We start from the raw sequence: 27,683 nt of genomic DNA, 5'->3' as shown, positions 1-27,683 counted from the left end.
CGGTAAACAGAACAGGCATCAAAGTTAAAATATGTCATCTTTATAGACATTTGTAGACATATTTATATCTACAAGCACACAAAATGAGTCGCTCCGCGCAGTGTTGTGAGCTTCTAGAGCGGCTATTTTCACAGCATCCGTTTAATCCCAATTTTGTCCCTACAATTTTATAAACATCCTTACATTGCCCTGCACAATGTAGAGTTTGTTGAGCCCATTATCATTAGGTTTAAAAGCATCTGAAAATACAAATTACAGATCAAGTTGAGACCTTTTGTTGACGGTCCCTAAATTGCTCTGTTGCTGAATACCTATTATCCAATATGAAATGATCCTTACCGGCAGCCCTGTTATTGACTGGCAGGAAATTAAACCTGTTCAGTGACTGTACCTGTCTGTAGAGTTCTAAGCTGCATGTGTACTGTATGTTTTGACAGGATACAGGATGTACAGTATGGAGGATGGAGATGACTGGAGATGCCGCTGGAGCGCTCGTCCGAGGATCACTGTAGAGAGAGAGGGACTCTGTCTCTTTAACTGTTCCACAGTTTGACCCCTGACCCCATGGCCATCACCTGTCCTACACAACTGATGACGTCACAGTTTGACCCCTGACCCCATGGCCATCACCTGTCCTACACACCTGATGACGTCCAGTAGAAGACGGCTCAAGGTATGAACGGTTTTCATATATATATATTTTTGTGGTGCTAGCCACTCCTATGAACAGCTATATGTGTCCATCCGTATGTCTGTCCCTGTGTTTCCTTTCTTTGCTGCTGCTGCTGCTTGTTGTAAGCCGTGCCGTAGCCAGGCCTATACTAATGTGATTCAAGGTGTACTATTGCTGTTATTTTGGGACCCAATAACCGGGTGGCTGATGTTCAGTGACTGTGGCTGAAGTGAACGTACTGTGTGTATGACTGTACGTTGAGTTGTACCTGTTGAAGGCAGTGAGTTGTATAACAAGGAAGGAACATGCATGTTCACTTGGAATTGAAGATGATGAAGTGGATCTACAGTGTGTCTGTTGTGGCTGCCGCCTATTGGCCTGCCTGCCTGTCAAAAAAATAAAGAAAAAAGGGTTTTTTTGGGGGGGGTTTTAAACCCTCCTACGGTCGCGGCCCACCAGGAAAATGCCCGGTTTGCCCGATGGCCAGTCCAGCCCTGGCACCACGAAAGGCTCTGGTCAGGCTCTGTCAGTGTCTCATCTGTAGAGTTCCCAGTAGAAAGGCTCTGGTCAGGCTCTGTCAGTGTCTCATCTGTAGAGTAAAGGCTCTGGTCAGGCTCTGTCAGTGTCTCATCTGTAGAGTAAAGGCTCTGGTCAGGCTCTGTCAGTGTCTCATCTGTAGAGTTCCCAGCCTCTGCTGCAGCAGAGGCTAATGACACACCTGTCATTTGATTACTTAACCAGTCCACTTTTCACAGTCACTTTGCTTCAGACACAGACAGATAAAACGGAATAAAACGGTTAAAAAGGATATTGCATACTAGGTTCCCAACTTGCATCGTTCCCAAGTAGGCTAACTATACAGTACCTGCAGCAAGCCAGCAGTGTTGTTAAGCAGCCAAGTGCATTTAAGATTATTGCAAATAATTGCCATGGAAATACTACTATTACAAACTGTAAATCCTGTATGATGAAATGTGTACAGGTGCTTCCTTCTCCCAGGAGAAGGAAGGGGAAGTCTGCATTTGATTTCATCAACTAAAACCATGATAAAAAAAACCATCGACTACCATTTTTATCACTGACAAAACTAAATAAAAGCTACATAAAAACTAAGTTATGATGACTAAAACTAAGACTAAATAAATGTACAATTTCGTCAACTGATAAAAACTATAGTCTTCCATCACAAATCATACAGGCAGAAATAAATGAATATTTCCCTGTGCCTTTTATCATATGGGCACACAACACCACACCAATGTCATCTCATGCATCACACACACAACGACAGAGAGGGGGAGGAGCTTGCATCCAAAATTAAGCAATAAGGCTTATTGCTTTTCTAAAACGGTTACAAACATATGTACCATATTAACCTAATAAAACTATTTAATTCACAAAAGTAGCTATGCTTTGCGTTACCAGAGCGAGCCATATAACTTCCTTGTTGTGCTCGGCAAGTAGACTATGTGACGGGAGAATAGCGCTTGATGTTTTTACGGGGCTGCCTGGAGCCACACATTCACAGTCATTATGAGCCGGGCGGTGCTTAGACGCCCGCACGGCATGTGTTTGTAATTCAATCAAGCGCTCTCCTTCCCCAGTTCAGCTACAAGGCTGCAAGATGATACAAAGTGATTGAAGGAGTGGGTTATCGGTGAAATTCACACCGGTCACGTGATGGTAACCAGCCAATCAGAATGAAGTATTGGGACTACCCGTTTTAGAATGTGAAAAAAATAACACACATTTAGTCATTTGTATACGACACGGAACCCTTAACTGCTCATGAAGAGCAGGCAGGTGACTGGAATATACTGTCTGTGTTTATGGTGTGTACTGTACAAGGGTTAATGAGATACGGCGTACTGTACATTGTAAAACACTAACTTTCCCCATTCTGTTCACTCTCTCGTTCCCTATACGTATACGACTATTTGTCTTGTCTAAACTTTATAATAGATAAAAGACTGTCCTGACTTTAATACATACATTCAACCAATTCAGTATGTGTGGTGCACACTGAATCAGGCACACTGTGTGTGTGTGTGTGTGTGTGTGTGTGTGTGTGTGTGTGTGTGTGTGTGTGTGTGTGTGTGTGTGTGTGTGTGTGTGTGTGTGTGTGTGTGTGTGTGTGTGTGTGTGTGTGTGTGAGAGAGAGATAGAACCTGTGCAACAGGTCTGTCAAAGCTCCACCCCTCACCTGACTCATCTGAGACGGTAAGATTGCACTTTGGATCAAACGCACAACTTCCAGCGAGGAGGACAGACTGTCTTTCCATCCACAGCTACAGGAGGGAATAGTGACCCAGACCACTGGAACAACCTGCTGCTGACTCTGTCAACTGAATGGACTTTAACAAGAGCCTGCTCGATTCACTGCGAAAGTAAACTTCAGGGAACATTCTAGAAGACAAAGTGTTTGTAGCTTTACTGAAAAGGCAAAATGGCTGCCAAGGTGTGTCTTTCGGAAGAGGACTTTTCCTGTCCGGTGAGTCACGACATCTTTAAAGATCCCGTTCTCCTGTCCTGTAGCCACAGCTTCTGTAAAGCCTGTCTGCAGGACTGGTGGCGAGAGAAGACAATAAAGGAGTGTCCAGTTTGTAAGGCAATATCTTCGACGGATCGTCCACCTCGTAACCTGGCTCTGAAGAACCTGTGTGAGGCCTTCACACAGGAGAGACATCAGAGAACGTCAGCAGGCTCTGAGGATCTCTGCAGTCTGCATGCTGAGAAACTCAAACTGTTCTGTCTGGAATGTCAACAGCCAGTGTGTCTTGTGTGTCGAGATTCTAAAAAACACACCGGCCACAGAATCAGGCCCGTCGATGAAGCTGCTCTGGATCACAAGGAGGAGGTCCAGAAATCACTGAAGGACAAACTGGAGGTCTTTAATAAAACTAAAACAAACTACGATCAAACAGCAGAACACATTACGTTCCAGACTCGGCACACAGAGACTCAGATGAAGGAACAGTTTAAGAAGCTTCATCAGTTTCTACTTGATGAAGAGGAGGCCAGGATCACCGAACTGAGAGAGGAAGAGCACCAGAAGAGTCAGATGATGAAGAAGAAGATGGAGGGTCTGAACACAGACATATCAACCATTTCACACACGATCAGAGCCATAGAGGAGGAGCTGAGAGCTGAACACATCTCATTCCTGCAGAACTACAAGACCACGATGGAGAGAGTCCAGCTCACACTGCAGGACCCACAGCCGGTCTCAGGAGCACTGATAGACGTGGCCAAACACCTGGGCAACCTGGCCTTCAAAGTCTGGGACAAGATGAAGGACATTGTCTCCTACACTCCTGTCATTCTGGACCCCAACACTGCCCATCCAGCATTAACCCTGTCTGATGATCTGACCAGCGTGACATGGGGAGAGATACAGAAGCTCCCTGACAATCCAGAGAGATTTGACCACTATGGCTATGTCCTTGGTTTTGAGGGCTTTAACTCAGGGAGTCACAGCTGGGATGTTGAGGTTGGAGACAATACATTCTGGGAAGTAGGTGTGTTACCAGAGTCCCACCAGAGGAAGGGGTACACACGGGCTCAACCGTGGTTAATATACTTATTTGCAGGTAAATACACTGCAGGGTCCTCAGGGTCAAACACTGATCTCTCATTGAAGCAGAAGCCTCAGAGGATCAGAGTCCAACTGGACTGGAATGAAGGAAAGCTGTCATTCTGTGATCCTGATACTAACACACACATACACACCGTCACACACAGGTTCACTGACACACTCTTTCCATACCTTGGTGGTCCTGGTGGTACTCTGAAGATCTTACCTAGATCTGTCTAACTCTGGACATGATGATGATGATGATGATGAAGACAAAGACGATAATTATATGATGATAAATTATAGATTGATAGAGCATCTTGATCAATCAATAATGGTAATAATGTTAACATGAACCCATTTTGGGAGGGAACCCCTTTTGGTGTTAGCATTATGTTATGCTTTAGCTATTGAAAAATAGGAGATCTACAAGCTCATAGCGCGCCACCGAGTGGCGCGCTAGGAGCTTGTAGGTCTGCTATTTTTGAGAAATCGTAGAAGACATTTTTTGAATCTGATCTCAGGTCAAAATGGGTTAATAACCTGATGATATTACTGACCATGTTAATGCCAATTGATGTTATAATATTGGGGTTTAGGTGTATAAATTAACCTGTTAAAGGGGAATACCACTCATTTTCAACATTTTACTATGTCATTAATATACCTTAGAGTTGTTGTGTGGAAATAAATCATTTCATCATCCATTAATGATCAAAATGTAATCATGTCTTTTACCATTCATGTAGCTCTACAACAAAGTTACGGCCATGACAGCAATGGTACAAAAACTGGTAAAAAAAACGAAAACATGAACGATATATAATATTAATCATATTCAGGTTTTCGGCAAAGAATGAACTGGAACAGAGGAAAGCTGTCACTCTGTGATCCTGATACACACACACACACACACACACACACACACACACACACACACACACACACACACACACACACACACACACACACACACACACACACACACATAGTTAGACATGATGATGATGATGAAACTATCAACAGTATAAAATGTAATATTAATCAATTGATGGCTATTATTAGGCCTACTATAAATTAAAACTATAAATAATGTTGCGGGGTACTTATGTACGATATATGATACTTTCACTGTTCACTGTACTTTTTAGTTATTTTTTTATTTAGTGTGTAGAGAGGCATATGTACCTTCTCTGTTGAAATTACAGGTCTGAATGAAAGACATAATTATGTATAAGAATGATTTGGGAAATCAAATAAACATGATCTACCACACAACGTCGTTCAGTTGCGTCAACATTGACTCCCACGTTTAAAACATTAAAAGTTATGACATTTTATATGACGCTGAGCACAGGTCAGTATGTTAAATATTACACCCGTTTTATGGAGTCTATTTCTGCCAGAGGTTTCTTCCAGTTAAAGCTGCACTACTATACAGTATGTAACTGTCCTTTTCTACCACACATTTTAACCTGCTTTCCTGCACAAGTGCTGACATTCTTTTTATACCATTGAGCTAATAGAGCCGGCCTGCTTGCTCAGGGGATATGTTTAATTTAATCATGACAGGATTGATTCTGACTGGTCAGAATTAATGCCAGATCATGACCTTTGACACGACTTTAAATGTCTCAATAGAAGAACAGGGAGACAAAATACAAGCTATATAAGTTATATTGTATTTACATACATATTGTATACATTATTTTGCATTAACACATACCATACAGATTGGACAAAATTACAGTTTATTCAGTAAACAATAAGTTACATAGTGCCTCTTTAAGACTGCATGATATATTAACACATTCTCTGAGGTAGCAACCTATATTCTCCATACAACACATGCTTAGTATTAGAGGTGATATTCCTCGCTAACCTTAGGATGCTGTTATCATACGTGGATGTATAAAGTTTCTGAAGTTGTTGTTGTCCGACAATCCTTGAACAACATGTTCAGTTGTTGCAGCAGTTGTGACTTTAGGGCTGGAGACGAACATCCATACCATGTGGTACTACAGTACTGATTAATAACAGTAGTAAACAGTACAGTACATCCATACCAGGTGGTACTACAGTACTGATTAATAACAGTAGTATACAGTACAGTACATCCATACCAGGTGGTACTACAGTACTGAAGAACACTCATATACTACTATAGTGTACTACTATTCATGGTATTAAATATGTTGATCTATTGAACCCAAAGTTGAATTGATTGTGAGTCACCTCCCCTCTCCCCTCTGCACTCTGCAGTGGCAGTCCTGTTGATTGGGAAGGTGCCCTTAAGTTCTGCAGAGAGAGGAGGAGGAGGAGGGGTGTTTGATTCCAGAGCAATCTTATCTAAAAAGAGACTATAGTTTGTGTATGAATGGACGTCCTGGAAATTGATGTTTAAGTTGGTTTGTTAAAACCTTCAGTAATGGCGTGTTAACTCATGGGCCTTGTGTTTGTGCTCATTGTGAGTTAACTGCTGTGATGTGATTTGGTACGTCTCACTCCCTATAAAAGGGACCCTGCAGGCTGCAGGTTATCAGAGTCAGTTAGACCGTGGTTGACACTAACAGGTAACAGCCTGCGTGAGAGCTGCCATAGGGCCCTTTGGGAAGGAATGCTGCGTTCACATGGGATCAGGGCAAACCAGGAGTAATGCTGCGTTCACATGGGATCAGGGCAAACCAGGAGTAATGCTGCGTTCACATGGGATCAGGGCAAACCAGGAGTCATTCTAGTGGACGGGAGCAGGACGGTAAACAGAACAGGCATCAAAGTTAAAATATGTCATCTTTATAGACATTTGTAGACATATTTATATCTACAAGCACACAAAATGAGTCGCTCCACGCAGTGTTGTGAGCTTCTAGAGCGGCTATTTTCACACCATCCGTTTAATCCCAATTTTGTCCCTACAATTTTATAAACGTCCTTACATTGCCCTGCACAATGTAGAGTTTGTTGAGCCCATTATCATTAGGTTTAAAAGCATCTGAAAATACAAATTACAGATCAAGTTGAGACCTTTTGTTGACGGCCCCTAAATTGCTCTGTTGCTGAATACCTATTATCCAATATGAAATGATCCTTACCGGCAGCCCTATTATTGACTGGCAGGACATTAAACCTGTTCAGTGACTGTACCTGTCTGTAGAGTTCTAAGCTGCATGTGTACTGTATGTTTTGACAGGATACAGGATGTACAGTATGGAGGATGGAGATGCCGCTGGAGGGCTCGTCCGAGGATCACTGTAGAGAGAGAGGGACTCTGTCTCTTTAACTGTTCCACAGTTTGACCCCTGACCCCATGGCCATCACCTGTCCTACACACCTGATGACGTCACAGTTTGACCCCTGACCCCATGGCCATCACCTGTCCTACACAACTGATGACGTCACAGTTTGACCCCTGACCCCATGGCCATCACCTGTCCTACACAACTGGTGACGTCCAGTAGAAGACGGCTCAAGGTAGGAACGTTTTCCATATATATATATTTTGAGTGGTGCTAGCCACTCCTATGAACAGCTATGTGTGTCCATCCGGATGTCTGTCCCTGTGTTTCCTTTCTTTGCTGCTGCTGCTTGTTGTAAGCCGTGCCGTAGCCAGGCCTATACTAATGTGATTCAAGGTGTACTATTGCTGTTATTTTGGGACCCAATAACCGGGTGGCTGATGTTCAGTGACTGTGGCTGAAGTGAACGTAATGTGTGACACAGGCCAGCACTTTGGTCCTCAACTCGCCAGAATGAAATGGTCGAAATGGTCGAAATAAAATCGTTTTTTTTTTAATGTGATTTTCTTTTTTTTTCATATTAACAGAGTTTGAATGTTGAAGAACGTTTTTATTCCAACAGATTGTTCATTTGGGCAAATTAAACGTATACATTTATATGTCAAAGTAGGCTTGTTTTTTAACAATGTTTTGGGGCCAGGGAAGCGCAGTTCTGAGATTTGCATGTTGTTTTCGATTGGTCCTGGGATCTCTTTGTCCTGAGGTTTCACGCTCTGGTCACCGCCCATTAGCGTGCTTCTGTGTTTGTAAACATGGCTATAGTATGGAGGAGCTTTTGGGTTATACTTTACAGGAAAATAAACAAAACCACGTAGCTACTCAAATACGCTTCCCAGCCTGGAGAATAGACTTCCACCATCACACAACAACAGGCTAACAGCTAGCTAGCCTAGTTAGCTAGCTGTCTGTGTGTCGTGTGTTACTAAACACATGTTTTCACTCCTAAAATGTATAAAACTAATGAAACGTTGCCCGTTAGTATTGCTTCATAGCCATGGAAGAGTGTTGCGCGTTGCTTCTTTTTTTTCTCCTCCACACGCAAAGAGCCAAAACCACTCGTCTTTTCTTTAAATCATAACGTCAAAATATGGCCGTTAGTACTGTTAATTCAACATCCGGTGAGGGGAGGATACGGATTGTGTATGGAAATCAGCGCATACAGTGGGTGGGCTTTAGACCGGATGTAAGCCTTGCACACTAAATAGAAACCAGGCATGTGAACGGATGTTTATTAAAAATAGCAAATCTACAAGCGCACAACGCATCATAGCCTGATGCGTCGGTTTTATTTATCTAAAATACTGGGTCAATTGTCTGACTTTGATTGCTTAAAGTATATAAAATGGTGTAGCCTACTGCAGCTATTTACAACACAATGTAAAAGCATTGGTCTAAAACTACATAGCCTATATCCATTGAAAACTCAGTTAGCCTACTAGTTACTTTTTAGATTGTATTATTACAAAACATACACTAAACAACTTAATCCTACATTTCTTTACTTTAACTCAAGTAAAACAGTGTGTCCACTCAACTGTCATTGACAGGTAACCTAGTGGGGGAGTGGTTAGTGGGTGGGGGAGTGATTATGCAAGACATTAGGGGTGTGGACAAGCATCTATTGTCACACCCATTCCAGAGGTGCTAAAATCTGAAGAATCTTTGAAGGGAAATTTCTCTACTTTGCATCTGTATCTGATATCTGTTTCAACAAGTTTTAGATGGTCATATCTCCTTCAATTATTGTCCAATTTCATTGAATGATACATCATATGAAAGCTTACATTCTGTACTTTAATAATCTGTAATAATCTGTAATCTGTAAAAATCGAGTTGAGGACCAAAGTGCTGGCCTGTGTCACATGTGTGTATGACTACATGTACGTTGAGTTGTACCTGTTGAAGGCAGTGAGTTGTTGCGAATGCAGTGAGCACTTACTATGAGACCTAGCAGATCATGTCTGTGTGTGTGTGTCTGTCTGTCCCGCTTTTGTGCCCATATATGGAGCTGAGTGATTACGTCACCATGACTCAGCCATAACCATATAAGGAGTCCCCAAAGCAGCTATACGTCCAAAACCCAAATATGTACGAGCTGCGTTCGCTTCCCGCGTTTGCGCGTCTTACTGGTATAACAAGGAAGGAACATGCATGTTCACTTGGAATTGAAGATGATGAAGTGGATCTACAGTGTGTCTGTTGTTGAAGCTTAGGAGTGATTGGTTCATGACTGGCATGGTGGTGAAACCTATCACACACATTATATAATAATAATAATAATAATAATAAACCTTTATTTGTATAGCACCTTTCATGACATGAAATGCAGCTCAAAGTGCTTTACAGAAAAATGGAGAATAAAAGAAAAGCAAGGCACCAACATTAAGAACAAGCAGTAATGCAATACAGTGAAAAAATAAAAGATCAATTAAAAGCAATGTTGTAGAAGTGGGTCTTGAGCTGAGCTTTAAAAATGTCTACAGAGGCTGCCTGACGAAGGTACAGTGGGAGTTTGTTCCATGCGACGGCCCGTAGAAGCAAAAAGCTGCTTCCCCGTATTTTTTAGTTGCCATTTTTTTTGGAAAAGCGAGCAGGCCAGCAGTGGAAGACCTTAGGGGGCGGTTTGGGACATATTTAGGCAGGCAGTCATGTAGGTAGGAACCATTGAGAGCTTTATAGACAAGTAAAATAATTTTAAAATCAATCCTAAAAAATATCACATTTAAAGTCCTGGGCTTTGATGTGTCTCATTCTCTAGATATGGCTCTGTGTTGTTACTTATTAAACTGATCTAAACCAAAAAGTGTTCACAAATGTGACTGGTGGAATTAAACAAGTTATTATTTTTTATTTTAATTCATGGAAATTCTTTGTTTTGTTTTGTTAAAAATAGTTACAATCATTTTAAAAAATATTTGGAAATGCAGGACAAGAAAATGAAAATAAAATCATAAGAATTGGTGCCAAAAATAACCCACGGCTTGGGAAACTTTACAGCACTAAAGTCTGACTAACAGCTGATGAGTTTATCATCCATGCCCTGATGAAGACTCTAAGGAGTCGAAACATGTTGGCTTTTTAAACTTTAGTACCCTGATTTTACATCCGTCCTCTCTCCTTTTTGAGCGGTGCCAAACCGCCCCCAATGAGTGACCAAGTGTGTATGACTGTATGTATGTATCTATGTCTGTCTGTAAGAGGCCTGTCCCGGAATCTAATATTTTCACCTTTATTGCTGCTTACTTAATTGATTTGTTCAATCGTGCACAATTTAGGTAATTATCTCAGACCTAAGGCCCCTGGGAAGGCCTATAACACCTGAATAGTTGCTATTAGGAAAATTACTCGGAAATATATATACTATTGCTAAAGCTTGAAACTGTTATCCAGTGTTTAAATAAACCAAACCAATGTCTTTTACATTATTTATTATACATAAAAATACAGAATGGTAATATATATACAATGGATTTAGTTTGCCTGTTGGCCTAATCTCGTGGTTGTGAGAATAGCAAGGTTTAACAGGACAGTAATAATTAGTTGTGGATATCAGTTAGATATCAGTTAGATATCAGTTAGTATCAGTTAGGTAATTAAAACCTGTATGGAAAACAAAGAAACACAAATAGCACATTATATTTACAGCTATTAAACCGGTATACTATATGCGATGATACATTGTTATTGTTATTGAAATAGATGAACATACCGTTAGTCCATTCAGATGTTTAATCGTGTGTTCACACGGCTCAATTCTTCGGTTGCAATTCTATCTAAAGCTTGGTCTCAATCAAGGATGTCTACTCAGTAGGTTGTGTTGAAGAAAAGAGAAAGGAAGATAGATAAATCTTGCTGTTAAACCCCTGGGAGGCGGACCTGACCTACCCAGGGGGTCGGTTGGTGGCCAGCTAAAGGGAACTCCCTGCTCCTAAGGATGCCATGGTTCATTTTATGCATGCAACATATAGCAAAAGGCATAAATGGTATGAATAACTCCACACCTCCCACTCGGTATTCTGTCTGTAAAGACTAAGAAAACCGCTAACAACCTAAATTAAGTCATTGCAACTACAAGGTTATACTAATAAAACAATTACACATTTCACCCAAAAGCTAAATAAATAAGCAAATACATATTGTCCATCAAAGGGTTCAAATATGCTAAAAAAATGGGGCGGACGTTTGTTGACGTCTTCTGTGTTGCCAGCACCCGCATAAGAGTGCACCTTACATACAACCCCCAACTAAACAGTCCAGCCACACAAGTCCACACGGCGGTGGGCTTGTGCAGGAGTCCTGCTCAGCGGTAGTCGCATGAGTTGCACCTGTAGGTACTGGCTTCTCTGAGTCTGAAGCACACTGCCAGCCGGCAGTGGAAAATATTTTTTAGTCCATTGTTCCTCTACTGGTAGAAGAACCACCAGCCTCCTAACATCTCTGTGGAGGGTGGTTGTGGGGCAACTTCCAACGAGCTGTTCACGTTTGGAGTGGCCAGTGGTGATGGGAATGCTTTGGCACGTCTTCACCTTTACGTCCCGGACGACTCCTTTTCCATCTGGATATGCCTCGACGACTCGGCCTAGTCAAACTGGCCTCTGAGCGCATTCTGGTCTGCCATCCAGACTAAGTCTCCTTCTGCGACGTTCCTAGCTGGTGTGTGCCACTTCTTCCGGATGAACAGGTCTGGCCCTGCCAGCTGGCTCCAACGTTTCCAGAACTTGTCCACTTCATTTTGAATCGCTCTTAGACGGACGAAGGGGTACACAGGAGACTCGAATCCTCGGGTGTCTCCACTGTGTCCAGTGCGTCCCAGCAGGAGAGAGTTGGGGGTGATGACCTCAATGTTTTCGTCCAGTAGCTGGGCTCTGGCTCCAATGGGCCTCTCATTAGACAGGTTGGCAGCTAGGTATAGGAGTGTTTGGAACTCCAGTGCGGTCAGGTTGCCTTCTTCTCCCACGCTGCTCAATGCTTTCTTCATTATGCGAACTGCTGCTTCTGCTGCTCCATTTCGATAGGGAGAGTCTGCTGGGTGTATCACCCAGGACCAGTCAGTTCCAGTCTCTGCTGCTGACAATACCTCCCACTTTGCTGGTGTACGGGCTCGCGTCTTCCTGTGCGACCAGATCTTCAGTACTCTTCTGATGGCAGTGATAGCACAACAGAGCTTTCGTAGTGAGCTGTATTTGCTTAGGTCGATTTGATTCACGAGGGCCGCGCCCCAAAGTTTCTTTGGTTCTTTGTCTGCTTCCCTTAGTGAGACAGCGGTGTCTGGAGATCCTTGTGGCTTGTCATTTTGGTTTCTGACTTTTTCTTTTTCCTTTTCAGGACTGTCATTTGCCAGCGTCTTTTTGGCTTGTGCTCTGGTAGTGACGGCTGAGAAGGCCTTCCTTTGCAGCTTGCTCACGACGTCTCGGGCAGCAGTAGCCACTTCAGATGCAGATTTCATTGGCCACTCTACTGCTTTTTCACGGAGCTCGTCAGATAGTGGCTCGTCCCAGGTGTCTTACTGGCTTCTTGGAAGGCTCTTCTCACGAGTATAACTCCCTTCTGCTTCAGTGGTGACACAAGGCCAATCGGGTCATATATTCCAGCCACTTGACTTAACAGCATTCTTCGAGTCAAGGGGTTTGGTGTTTGCTTTATGACTTCCTTCTCATCCAGGTCAGCTTCCATCCTCATTTTCTGCTTTCTTTGGGAGAAATTGATGGAGCCCATGATGAAGAGCTTATCGTCTCGGACGAGGTAGCCGACTCCCAGGGCTTTGCCGTCTTCTCCCGTGAGTTGGTTAGGCAGGATCAGTGTCTCTGGTTTCGTTTCTGTCACATTAGACCTCCCACTTTGACCGGACCGGACCCGGAAGCCACCGGTTCTCAGGATGTCTTCTACTCCTTTCAAGGTCTGTTCCAGCTTGTTTGGGTCTGTTGTGAGGTGTTCCTCCACTCTGACGGTAGCCATTCTCATAGAGCGTGCAAAGTGAGTTGAGGTGTGGCGTGTCATCATCTCTGTTTCTTCAAAGAGGTCTGGATGCGCACCGCTCACTGTTTTGCCCAAAGGGCCATCCCATAGCACTAGGTCACCTGACATCTTCATTCTTTGTGGTGCCAGACGTCCCTCTCTTGTACTGATGAGTAGGTCAATCCTCCCTGGGCGAGTTAACTCTCCTGGACGGGTTCCTGGGAAGAACTTTTCCAGCTTCTCAGAGTCTATCCGTCTTCCTGCTTTGGTGATGTCTTCAAGGCCGTAGCAGATCATCTCGTGAAGCCTCAATGTTTTCCGTGGGGTCCACACTTTTATTTTCACAAGGTATCTTCTTGTTCTGACTTTGGTTGCCATTTTTCCGACACCATACACGACCAGTGTGACTGCCTCGCCGGTCAGCCCGAGTCTTTCTGCAGCTCGGTGTGTAATATAGTTGGTGTCTGAGGCAAGGTCTATCAGGGTGCCAACGCAGTCGCCTCCATTCGTTGTGACGTTCAGTATCATCATCAGGACTGGGAGCTCTTTTACGATTCTGTTCTGTGCCAGGCTCTTTATAGAGGTCACTTTATTTGTGAACGCCTTCACCAATGCTTCACGTTCTTGTTCGCTCAGATTCAATCCATCCAACAAGGTGTTCTGCTCTTCTGTTGGTCCATGAGGCCTTCCTGCTTGGGTTTCCTCATTGGCATCTCTGGCGTCCTTCCTTGCCTGTGGTTTGTAAGTGAGGCAGAGTAGGTAATTATGGTCAGCTGGGGCACCTCTCTTCTTGCACTCTTCTTTCGAGCAGAGAAATCTTTCTTCGCACACTTCGTCAGCTTTGTGTGCGCGCAGGCATTTGATGCAAAGTCCAGCTTTCTTCACTTTAGCTCTTCTCTCTGTCGCGTTAGCCTTCTTGAAAGCCCGGCAGCTGAAAAGTCTGTTTCCATGTGCCACATCGCCGCACATAACACAGGGGTTGCGCTTATACTCTCCTTTTACTTCACTGGCAGTGGACTTTGTGAACGATGACCTATCTCTTCCTGTACCTCTGGGCCGATCATTTTGATTCTTCGCAGGGTTTGCTGTTGGCGGAATTAGATCATCATCCATCATCTCTAGAACCTGCTCTTCTCTCTGCAGGAAAAGCAAGAGCCTGTCAAAATAATTATCAGGTGTGATGCCGTTGTACCCATCTTGCTGGTAAAATAGCCACTTCTCTCTGATGTTTACAGGCAGTTTTCCCTCTATAGAATTGACAGTCATAGGATTGTTGATGGCGTGCTCCATCTGAAGATCTCGTAGGTCACTCAGTGCTCTTTGTATCAGTTGAATCAAGTTTATAGTTAGCCTTGGTTGGTGGCCCCTGACGGCTGGCACTGCATCCAGGTCTTTCATTATCAGACGGGCCGTCAGCGTTCTGTTGCCATAACGGTTTTCAAGGAGCCGGAATATATCAAGTGTCCCTCTGCAGTGGTCCAATCCAAGGTCTCTCCTCAGTTCTCCATCTACACTGTTCAGCAGGTAGAACTTCCTGCAGTCATCTGAACCAGACGGGTCGCCTTGATCCAGAACATTCTGCCATTCTCCGCGCCAGCGCCAGTAATCTCTTCTGTCACCGCAGAATCTTGGTGGTTCAACAGCAGCAAGTTTTATCTTAGGCCTCGAGCCCTGGGATCCCCCAGGACCTCCTTGCATCATGGCTTGGCTACTGGAGGCCGCTGCGTGACTGTATGCTTGCGACGTGCTGAAAGGATGGCTTTGTATGCCCCTGGTGGGTGGTTTCACATCGGGCCCAGACTGGTGCTGTACTGGCACATTCGTCTCAGCTGGAGGTGTAGGGGACTTCCTGTAACTATCATCATCCGGATGCACTCCTTCGCCCGCTTCCCTGCTCGTATCTTTAGACCATCCTTGGACATTTCGACTAGCTGGGAACATGAAGACCGTCTTTTGACTCTCATCGGATGAATCTGACTCCTCACCAATCTTCAGCCTCTCCCACTGGCTAAACATATTTTCTTTTGCGTGTGCAAAGCGGTCATACACCACTTTGCTTTTTATAGCATGCTCTGTGGGGATCTTATCTTTCCATTTACGCAGCACTGCTTCCAACTCATATAGTTTCCTATCCAACTCATCCCGCTTTCCACCTCTGACCTCTGCCGTCGCAGGGGTGGTGCAGAGAGCTTTGATGACGGATATTTCGTCCTGGACACTGCTTTCTACAGAACTGGTCCATGGTTTGGCGTGATATTCCCACATTGCTTCTCTTGCCTTTATTTCCACCTCTCTACATCTCTTCGTACAGGTGGTTAGCTTGCCATGAATTTCCTTTATGGCAGTGGCGTTAGCGGTAGCGTCTGCCTCAGTGAGAGCATCACTATAATCAGTCGTGGCGTCGGATAATTTTGCATAGTCTACTCGCACTTTTTGCCATCCTTCGATTAAGTCATCTTCTGGAGTAGACTCGCAATCAACGCTTGTTTCCAGTTTGGTAGCACTTCTGGAGAAAGATGATTGTGCGGCTGTCCTACTCTTTTTAAGCGTTTCTAGTTCAACTTGTGCCATTTTGTTGTTTTATTCTATTATAATTTAATAGGTGGACAATGAATAGCAATGTCAAAATAGGTGCAAAAGTGTCACTATGTTATATGATCCAATGTCAGCTTTAATGATCCTTTTGTACTGGTGATAGCAGTGGATTAGAGGTGCAAAGTCAATTCAAAGTCAGTTTGGTTCTTGAAATGAATGCAGCAAATCCACAAGCTTCCGGTGAGGTCACTTAAAAGACACTTGGTGGCTAGGGGTGAGCATCAGTTCACAAGCTTAGGTATAGCAGATCCACTTGCTCAATGATAGTTGCTAGCATCTCAGTTTACAGTTCTTTTGTCCCAGAGTAGCTAAGTCAACATTGCTAGCTCTTGACTTGCCAGAGGCACAGCCATAAAACCCCTGCTGTGAGCCCTGGTCCTGTGAGCCCTGGGGGGGGGGGGGGGGGGGTGTGTGTGTGGAAGAAGCAGCCTCTTCTCCCCACTCTCACAATCCACTCACAATGCACTCACAATGGACTTTATTTGTCCAATATGAGATTAAAACAGCTTGTTCACTTCCCTTTATGTAGAGCATACAAGCTTGTCAACGAAGGTTCAGCGTGGGGATCCGGAATCTGGTGTCTCCGGGCCTGTCCGGCAGGATTCTGGCCGGGTTCTGGCAGGGTGACTGTGTCCGTGTGTCCTTCAGCTGTCCTCTGTTGTCTTCCTACTTTATGTCGCTTTTAATAATAGCGCTAAAGCGGTTTTAATTACTGTCCCGGAATCTAATATTTTCACCTTTATTGCTGCTTACTTAATTGATTTGTTCAATCGTGCACAATTTAGGTAATTATCTCAGACCTAAGGCCCCTGGGAAGGCCTATAACACCTGAATAGTTGCTATTAGGAAAATTACTCGGAAATATATATACTATTGCTAAAGCTTGAAACTGTTATCCAGTGTTTAAATAAACCAAACCAATGTCTTTTACATTATTTATTATACATAAAAATACAGAATGGTAATATATATACAATGGATTTAGTTTGCCTGTTGGCCTAATCTCGTGGTTGTGAGAATAGCAAGGTTTAACAGGACAGTAATAATTAGTTGTGGATATCAGTTAGATATCAGTTAGATATCAGTTAGTATCAGTTAGGTAATTAAAACCTGTATGGAAAACAAAGAAACACAAATAGCACATTATATTTACAGCTATTAAACCGGTATACTATATGCGATGATACATTGTTATTGTTATTGAAATAGATGAACATACCGTTAGTCCATTCAGATGTTTAATCGTGTGTTCACACGGCTCAATTCTTCGGTTGCAATTCTATCTAAAGCTTGGTCTCAATCAAGGATGTCTACTCAGTAGGTTGTGTTGAAGAAAAGAGAAAGGAAGATAGATAAATCTTGCTGTTAAACCCCTGGGAGGCGGACCTGACCTACCCAGGGGGTCGGTTGGTGGCCAGCTAAAGGGAACTCCCTGCTCCTAAGGATGCCATGGTTCATTTTATGCATGCAACATATAGCAAAAGGCATAAATGGTATGAATAACTCCACAAGGCCTCAACAGCTGTGTATTTCTGACTGTATGTATGTAAGTATGTCTGTCTGAGTACGAGGCCTCAACAGCTGCAAACTCCGCTGGGTGACAATAAATGCACCACGTCTCTGTATGTGTGTATGTACGTCTGTAATCCACCTAACTCCAGAACCATTCGCCACACTGACATTTGACACACACGTTCCACACCACCACACGGAGTGCAGTGTTCCTCACCACCACACGGAGTGCAGTGTTCCTCACCACCACACGGAGTGCAGTGTTCCTCACCACCACACGGAGTGCAGTGTTCCACACCACCACACGGAGTGCAGTGTTCCACACCACCACACGGAGTGCAGTGTTCCTCACCACCACACGGAGTGCAGTGTTCCTCACCACCACACGGAGTGCAGTGTTCCACACCACCACACGGAGTGCAGTGTTCCTCACCACCACACGGAGTGCAGTGTTCCACACCACCACACGGAGTGAAGTGTTCCACACCACCACACGGAGTGCAGTGTTCCACACCACCACACGGAGTGCAGTGTTCCTCACCACCACACGGAGTGCAGTGTTCCTCACCACCACACGGAGTGCAGTGTTCCACACCACCACACGGAGTGCAGTGTTCCACACCACCACACGGAGTGCAGTGTTCCACACCACCACACGGAGTGCAGTGTTCCACACCACCACACGGAGTGCAGTGCTCCACACCACCACACGGAGTGCAGTGTTCCTCACCACCACACGGAGTGCAGTGCTCCACACCACCACACGGAGTGCAGTGTTCCACACCACCACACGGAGTGCAGTGTTCCACACCACCACACGGAGTGCAGTGTTCCTCACCACCACACGGAGTGCAGTGCTCCACACCACCACACGGAGTGCAGTGCTCCACACCACCACACGGAGTGCAGTGCTCCACACCACCACACGGAGTGCAGTGCTCCACACCACCACACGGAGTGCAGTGTTCCACACCACCACACGGAGTGCAGTGCTCCACACCACCACACGGAGTGCAGTGCTCCACACCACCACACGGAGTGCAGTGTTCCACACCACCACACGGAGTGCAGTGTTCCACACCACCACACGGAGTGCAGTGTTCCACACCACCACACGGAGTGCAGTGCTCCACACCACCACACGGAGTGCAGTGCTCCACACCACCACACGGAGTGCAGTGTTCCACACCACCACACGGAGTGCAGTGTTCCACACCACCACACGGAGTGCAGTGTTCCTCACCACCACACGGAGTGCAGTGCTCCACACCACCACACGGAGTGCAGTGCTCCACACCACCACACGGAGTGCAGTGTTCCACACCACCACACGGAGTGCAGTGTTCCACACCACCACACAGAGTGCAGTGTTCCACACCACCACACGGAGTGCAGTGTTCCACACCACCACACGGAGTGCAGTGTTCCACACCACCACACGGAGTGCAGTGTCATCCTTGAGTCTGTCGGATACATGGTTGTCCAGAACCGCCACGCAGGGCTGGACTGGGACAAATATTCGGCCCGGGCATTTTCGCGTGAATTTTGGCCCAGACCGGCCCACCACAACCAGACCGGCCCACCACAACCAGCGTACAGATATAGCAGAAACTTTACCGCCCCGCTCCGTCGCGGCACACACAAACAAACAAGCCCCTATAATACCACCACTTTTACAGAACAACATCAATGATACAAACCAACAGACAACTACACAACCCTTTGTAGAGGGTTTATTTGTCACTCACTGATATACAGGTACAGTGACATTAATACATTATCATGATGGCACTGGCAGAATGGCAGCACGCCCGGACCTTTCCTGGTGGCCTGCCGCCTATTGGTTTTTTGTAAATCATGGCGGCCCCCTACGGTCGCGGCCCACCAGGAAAATGCCCGGTATGTCCGATGGCCAGTCCAGCCCTGGCGCCACGAAAGGCTCTGGTCAGGCTCTGTCAGTGTCTCCTCTGTAGAGTTCTGAAAGGCTCTGGTCAGGCTCTGTCAGTGTCTCATCTGTAGAGAAAGGCTCTGGTCAGGCTCTGTCAGTGTCTCCTCTGTAGAGAAAGGCTCTGGTCAGGCTCTGTCAGTGTCTCCTCTGTAGAGTTCCCAGCCTCTGCTGCAGCAGAGGCTAATGACACACCTGTCATTTGATTACTTAACCAGTCCACTTTTCACAGTCAGTTTGCTTCAGACACAGACAGATAAAACGGAATAAAACGGTTAAAAAGGATATTGCATACTAGGTTCCCAACTTGCATCGTTCCCAAGTAGGCTAACTATACCTGCAGCAAGCCAGCAGTGTTGTTAAGCAGCCAAGTACATTTAAGATTATTGCAAATAATTGCCTTGGAAATACTACTATTACAAACTGTAAATCCTGTATGATGAAATGTGTACAGGTGCTTTCTTCTCCCAGGAGAAGGAAGGGGAAGTCTGCATTTGATTCATTCATCAACTGACTGCCTGACGTTCCTTCCTAAAGGGGAGTTTTTCGTTACCATTGTCGCAATGTTGCTTGCTCTGGGTGGATCTTTGTTGGTTGTAAAGTGTCTTGAGACAACTTGTTGTGATTTGACACTATAATAAAATTGAATTGAATTGAATTGAATTCAACCAATTCAGTATGTGTGGTGCACACTGAATCAGGCACACTGTGTGTGTGTGTGTGTGTGTGTGTGTGTGTGTGTGTGTGTGTGTGTGTGTGTGTGTGTGTGTGCGTGTGTGTGAGAGATAGAACCTGTGCAACAGGTCTGTCAAAGCTCCACTCCTCACCTGACTCATCTGAGACGGTAAGATTGCACTTTGGATCAAACGCACAACTTCCAGCGAGGAGGACAGACTGTGTTTCCATCCACAGCTACAGGAGGGAATAGTGACCCAGACCACTGGAACAACCTGCTGCTGACTCTGTCAACTGAATGGACTTTAACAAGAGCCTGCTCGATTCACTGCGAAAGTAAACTTCAGGGAACATCCTAGAAGACAGAGTGTTACCACAACTGACTGGCTGGATTTCCTGTCTTGAGCAGAGTGTTTGTAGCTTTACTGAAAAGGCAAAATGGCTGCCAAGGTGTGTCTTTCGGAAGAGGACTTTTCCTGTCCTGTGTGTCACGACATCTTTAAAGATCCCGTTCTCCTGTCCTGTAGCCACAGCTTCTGTAAAGCCTGTCTGCAGGACTGGTGGCGAGAGAAGACAATAAAGGAGTGTCCAGTTTGTAAGGCAATATCTTCGACGGATCGTCCACCTCGTAACCTGGCTCTGAAGAACCTGTGTGAGGCCTTCACACAGGAGAGACATCAGAGAACGTCAGCAGGCTCTGAGGATCTCTGCAGTCTGCATGCTGAGAAACTCAAACTGTTCTGTCTGGAATGTCAACAGACAGTGTGTCTTGTGTGTCGAGATTCAAAAAAACACACCGGCCAAAGAATCAGGCCCGTCGATGAAGCTGCTCTGGATCACAAGGAGGAGGTCCAGAAATCACTGAAGCCTTTACAGGACAAACTGGAGGTCTTTAATAAAACTAAAACAAACTACGACCAAACAGCAGAACACATTACGTTCCAGACCCGACACACAGAGACGCAGATGAAGGAACAGTTTAAGAAGCTTCATCAGTTTCTACATGATGAAGAGGAGGCCAGGATCACCGAACTGAGGGAGGAAGAGCAGCAGAAGAGTCAGATGATGAAGGAGAAGATGGAGGGTCTGAACACAGACATATCAACCATTTCACACACGATCAGAGCCATAGAGGAGGAGCTGAGAGCTGAACACGTCTCCTTCCTGCAGAACTACAAGACCACGATGGAGAGAGTCCAGCTCACACTGCAGGACCCACAGCCGGTCTCAGGAGCACTGATAGACGTGGCCAAACACCTGGGCAACCTGGCCTTCAGAGTCTGGGACAAGATGAAGGACATTGTCTCCTACACTCCTGTCGTTCTGGACCCCAACACTGCCCATCCATATTACACCCTGTCTGATGATCTGACCAGCGTGACACAGGGAGAGAGACAGAAGCTCCCTGACAATCCAGAGAGATTTGACCACTATGGCTATGTCCTTGGTTCTGAGGGCTTTAACTCAGGGAGTCACAGCTGGGATGTTGAGGTTGGAGACAATACACTCTGGGAAGTAGGTGTGTTAGCAGAGTCCCTTCAGAGGAAGGGACTCACAGAGGGTCAACGGTGGTTAATATACTTACGTGCAGATAAATACACAGCACACTCCTCAGTGTCAAACACTGATCTCTCATTGAAGCAGAAGCCTCAGAGGATCAGAGTCCAACTGGACTGGAATGAAGGAAAGCTGTCATTCTGTGATCCTGATACTAACACACACATACACACCTTCACACACAGGTTCACTGACACACTCTTTCCAGTCATTTACACTGGTCCTGGTCGTCCTCTGAAGATCTTACCTAGATGTGTCTAACTCTGGACATGATGATGATGAAGACAAAGACGATAATTATATGATGATGATAAATTATAGATTGATAGAGCATCTTGATCAATCAATAATGTTAACATTAACCCATTTTGGGCGGGAACCCCTTTTGGTGTTAGCATTATGTTTTATGCTTTAGCTATTGAAAAATAGCAGATCTACAAGCTCCTAGCGCGCCACGAGCTTGTAGGTCTGCTTTTTTTGAAAAATTGTAGAAGACATTTTTTTAATCTGATCTCAGGTCAAAATGGTTTAATAACGTGATGATATTACTGACCATGTTAATGCCAATCAATGTTATAATATTGGGGTTTAGGTGTATGTAATATTAATCAATTGATGGCTATTATTAGGCCTACTATAAATTAAACTATAAATAATGTTGCGGGGTACTTATGTACGATATATGATACTTTTACTGCTCACTGTACTTTTTCGTTATTGTTTTATTTAGTGTGTAGAGAGGCATATGTACCTTCTCTGTTGAAATGACAGATCTGAATGAAAGACATAATTATGTATAAGAATGATTTGGAAAATCAAATAAACATGATCTACCACACAACGTCGTTCAGTTGCGTCAACATTGACTCCCACGTTTAAAACATTAAAAGTTATGACATTTTATATGACGCTGAGCACAGGTCAGTATGTTAAATATTACACCCGTTTTATGGAGTCTATTTCTGCCAGAGGTTTCTTCCAGTTAAAGCTGCACTACTATACAGTATGTAACTGTCCTTTTCTACCACACATTTTAACCTGCTTTCCTGCACAAGTGCTGACATTTATTTTATTTTACCATTGAGCTAATAGAGCTGGCCTGCTTGCTCAGGGGATACGTTTAATTTAATCATGACAGGATCGATTCTGACTGGTCAGAATTAATGCCAGATCATGACCTTTGACATGACTTTAAATGTCTCAATAGAAGAACAGGGAGACAAAATACAAGCTATATAAGTTCTTTTCTATTTACATACATATTGTATACATTATTTTGCATTAACACATACCATACAGATTGGACAAAATGACAGTTTTCTCAAATGACACATTCTCTGAGGTAGCAACCTATATTCTCCATACAACACATGCTTAGTATTAGAGGTGATATTCCTCTCTAACCTTAGGATGCTGTTATCATACGTGGATGTATAAAGTTTCTGAAGTTGTTGTTGTCCAACAATCTTTGAACAAAATGTTCAGTTGTTGCAGCAGTTGTGACTTTAGGGCTGCAGACGAACATCCATACCAGGTGGTACTACAGTACTGATTAATAACAGTAGTAAACAGTACAGTACATCCATACCAGGTGGTACTACAGTACTGAAGAACACTCATATACTACTATAGTGTACTACTATTCATGGTATTAAATATGTTGATCTATTGAACCCAAAGTTGAATTGATTGTGAGTCACCTCCCCTCTCCCCTCTGCACTCTGCATTGGCAGTCCTGTTGATTGGGAAGGTGCCCTTAAGTTCTGCAGAGAGAGGAGGAGGAGGAGGGGTGTTTGATTCCAGAGCAATCTTATCTAAAAAGAGACTATAGTTTGTGTATGAATGGACGTCCTGGAAATTCATGTTTAAGTTGTTTTGTTAAAACCTTCAGTAATGGCGTGTTAACTCATGGGCCTTGTGTTTGTGCTCATTGTGAGTTAACTGCTGTGATGTGATTTGGTACGTCTCACTCCCTATAAAAGGGACCCTGCAGGCTGCAGGTTATCAGAGTCAGTTAGACCCTGGTTGACACTAACAGGTAACAGCCTGCGTGAGAGCTGCCATAGGGCCCTTTGGGAAGGAATGCTGCGTTCACATGGGATCAGGGCAAACCAGGAGTAATGCTGCGTTCACATGGGATCAGGGCAAACCAGGAGTAATGCTGCGTTCACATGGGATCAGGGCAAACCAGGAGTCATTCTAGTGGACGGGAGCAGGACGGTAAACAGAACAGGCATCAAAGTTAAAATATGTCATCTTTTTGACATTTGTAGACATATTTATATCTACAAGCACACAAAATGAGTCGCTCCGCGCAGTGTTGTGAGCTTCTAGAGCGGCTATTTTCACACCATCCGTTTAATCCCAATTTTGTCCCTACAATTTTATAAACGTCCTTACATTGCCCTGCACAATGTAGAGTTTGTTGAGCCCATTATCATTAGGTTTAAAAGCATCTGAAAATACAAATTACAGATCAAGTTGAGACCTTTTGTTGACGGCCCCTAAATTGCTCTGTTGCTGAATACCTATTATCCAATATGAAATGATCCTTACCGGCAGCCCTATTATTGACTGGCAGGACATTAAACCTGTTCAGTGACTGTACCTGTCTGTAGAGTTCTAAGCTGCATGTGTACTGTATGTTTTGACAGGATACAGGATGTACAGTATGGAGGATGGAGATGACTGGAGATGCCGCTGGAGGGCTCGTCCGAGGATCACTGTAGAGAGAGAGGGACTCTGTCTCTTTAACTGTTCCACAGTTTGACCCCTGACCCCATGGCCATCACCTGTCCTACACACCTGATGACGTCACAGTTTGACCCCTGACCCCATGGCCATCACCTGTCCTACACACCTGATGACGTCCAGTAGAAGACGGCTCAAGGTAGGAACGGTTTTCATATATATATATTTTGAGTGGTGCTAGCCACTCCTATGAACAGCTATGTGTGTCCATCCGGATGTCTGTCCCTGCATGTGTTTCCTTTCTTTGCTGCTGCTGCTGCTGCTTGTTGTAAGCCGTGCCGTAGGCCTATACTAATGTGATTCAAGGTGTACTATTGCTGTTATTTTGGGACCCAATAACCGGGTGGCTGATGTCCAGTGACTGTGGCTGAAGTGAACGTACTGTGTGTATGACTGTACGTTGAGTTGTACCTGTTGAAGGCAGTGAGTTGTATAACAAGGAAGGAACATGCATGTTCACTTGGAATTGAAGATGATGAAGTGGATCTACAGTGTGTCTGTTGTTGAAGCTTAGGAGTGATTGGTTCATGACTGGCATGGTGGTGAAACCTATCACACACATTATATAATAATAATAATAATAATAAAACTTTATTTGTATAGCACCTTTCATGACATGAAATGCAGCTCAAAGTGCTTTACAGAAAAATGGAGAATAAAAGAAAAGCAAGGCACCAACATTAAGAACAAGCAGTAATGCAATACAGTGAAAAAATAAAAGATCAATTAAAAGCAATGTTGTAGAAGTGGGTCTTGAGCTGAGCTTTAAAAATGTCTACAGAGGCTGCCTGACGAAGGTACAGTGGGAGTTTGTTCCATGCGACGGCCCGTAGAAGCAAAAAGCTGCTTCCCCGTATTTTTTAGTTGCCATTTTTTTTTTGGCAAAGCGAGCAGGCCAGCAGTGGAAGACCTTAGGGGGCGGTTTGGGACATATTTAGGCAGGCAGTCATGTAGGTAGGAACCATTGAGAGCTTTATAGACAAGTCAAATAATTTTAAAATCAATCCTAAAAAATATCACATTTAAAGTCCTGGGCTTTGATGTGTCTCATTCTCTAGATATGGCTCTGTGTTGTTACTTATTAAACTGATCTAAACCAAAAAGTGTTCACAAATGTGACTGGTGGAATTAAACAAGTTATTATTTTTTATTTTAATTCATGGAAATTCTTTGTTTTGTTTTGTTAAAAATAGTTACAATCATTTTAAAAAATATTTGGAAATGCAGGACAAGAAAATGAAAATAAAATCATAAGAATTGGTGCCAAAAATAACCCACGGCTTGGGAAACTTTACAGCACTAAGACTAACAGCTGTTGAGTTTATCATCCATGCCCTGATGAAGACTCTAAGGAGTCGAAACATGTTGGCTTTTTAAACTTTAGTACCCTGATTTTACATCTGTCCTCTCTCCTTTTTGAGCGGTGCCAAACCGCCCCCAATGAGTGACCAAGTGTGTATGACTGTATGTATGTATCTATGTCTGTCTGTAAGAGGCCTCAACAGCTGTGTATTTCTGACTGTATGTATGTAAGTATGTCTGTCTGAGTACGAGGCCTCAACAGCTGCAAACTCCGCTGGGTGACAATAAATGCACCACGTCTCTGTATGTGTGTATGTACGTCTGTAATCCACCTAACTCCAGAACCATTCGCCACACTGACATTTGACACACACGTTCCACACCACCACACGGAGTGCAGTGTTCCACACCACCACACGGAGTGCAGTGTTCCACACCACCACACGGAGTGCAGTGTTCCACACCACCACACGGAGTGCAGTGTTCCACACCACCACACGGAGTGCAGTGTTCCACACCACCACACGGAGTGCAGTGTTCCACACCACCACACAAAGTGCAGTGTTCCACACCACCACACGGAGTGCAGTGTCATCCTTGAGTCTGTCGGATACATGGTTGTCCAGAACCGCCACGCCGGGCTGGACTGGGACAAATATTCGGCCCGGGCATTTTCGCGTGAATTTTGGCCCAGACCGGCCCACCACAACCAGACCGGCCCACCACAACCAGACCGGCCCACCACAACCAGACCGGCCCACCACAACCAGACCGGCCCACCACAACCAGCGTACAGATATAGCAGAAACTTTACCGCCCCGCTCCGTCGCGGCACACACAAACAAACAAGCCCCTAATAATACCACCACTTTTACAGAACAACATCAATGATACAAACCAACAGACAACTACACAACCATTTGTAGAGGGTTTATTTGTCACTCACTGATATACAGGTACAGTGACATTATCATGATGGCACTGGCAGAATGGCAGCACGCCCGGACCTTTCCTGGTGGCCTGCCGCCTATTGGTTTTTTGTAAATCATGGCGGCCCCCTACGGTCAGGCTCTGTCAGTGTCTCCTCTGTAGAGTTCTGAAAGGCTCTGGTCAGGCTCTGTCAGTGTCTCCTCTGTAGAGTTCCCAGTAGAAAGGCTCTGGTCAGGCTCTGTCAGTGTCTCATCTGTAGAGTTCTGAAAGGCTCTGGTCAGGCTCTGTCAGTGTCTCCTCTGTAGAGAAAGGCTCTGGTCAGGCTCTGTCAGTGTCTCATCTGTAGAGAAAGGCTCTGGTCAGGCTCTGTCAGTGTCTCATCTGTAGAGTAAAGGCTCTGGTCAGGCTCTGTCAGTGTCTCATCTGTAGAGTTCCCAGCCTCTGCTGCAGCAGAGGCTAATGACACACCTGTCATTTGATTACTTAACCAGTCCACTTTTCACAGTCAGTTTGCTTCAGACACAGACAGATAAAACGGAATAAAACGGTTAAAAAGGATATTGCATACTAGGTTCCCAACTTGCATCGTTCCCAAGTAGACTAACTATATACCTGCAGCAAGCCAGCAGTGTTGTTAAGCAGCCAAGTACATTTAAGATTATTGCAAATAATTGCCATGGAAATACTACTATTACAAACTGTAAATCCTGTATGATTAAATGTGTACAGGTGCTTTCTTCTCCCAGGAGAAGGAAGGGGAAGTCTGCATTTGATTAATTCATCAACTAAAACCATGATTAAAAAAAACCATTGACTACCATTTTTATCACTGACAAAACTAAATAAAAGCTACATAAAAACTAAGTTATGATGACTAAAACTAAGACTAAATAAATGTACAATTTCGTCAACTGATAA

The 27,683-nt window shown here is 44.4% G+C and overlaps 3 protein-coding genes across 5 annotated transcripts in view; 2 read left to right on the top strand and 1 right to left on the bottom strand.

The window, feature by feature from the left end:
• The window catches only part of zbtb20 (zinc finger and BTB domain containing 20), a 480,443-nt gene that overhangs the window by 118,068 nt on the left and 334,692 nt on the right, over window positions 1-27,683 (bottom strand). The gene's annotated exons all lie outside the window — the stretch shown is intronic.
• On the top strand, window positions 3,120-22,061 carry LOC308327380 (E3 ubiquitin-protein ligase TRIM35-like; the record flags this gene model as incomplete). 2 transcript variants are annotated; one of them, XM_080780767.1, is made up of 2 exons in its annotated part: window positions 3,120-3,896; window positions 21,447-22,061. In XM_080780767.1, 2 exons carry the CDS (start codon window positions 3,120-3,122, stop codon window positions 22,041-22,043), a joined length of 1,374 nt encoding a protein of 457 aa, XP_080636893.1. In that variant the 3' UTR covers window positions 22,044-22,061. The 2 variants fall into 2 exon arrangements, with proteins under 2 accessions (XP_080636893.1, XP_080636892.1); XM_080780766.1 differs by lacking the exon at window positions 3,120-3,896 and having other exon boundaries at window positions 20,468-22,061.
• On the top strand, window positions 3,903-4,487 carry LOC308327064 (nuclear factor 7, ovary-like; the record flags this gene model as incomplete). The annotated part of the gene is made up of 1 exon (XM_080780203.1): window positions 3,903-4,487. A coding segment is annotated over one exon (585 nt), but the record flags the coding sequence as incomplete, so codon positions are not given.

This window comes from Protomyctophum bolini (assembly GCF_963924005.1).
Source record: "Protomyctophum bolini genome assembly, chromosome: 13".
Classification (NCBI taxonomy): Eukaryota; Metazoa; Chordata; class Actinopteri; order Myctophiformes; family Myctophidae; genus Protomyctophum; species Protomyctophum bolini.
The sequence above is the reverse complement of the archived record's forward strand: the minus strand, read 5'-3'. Positions and strand labels throughout refer to the sequence as shown.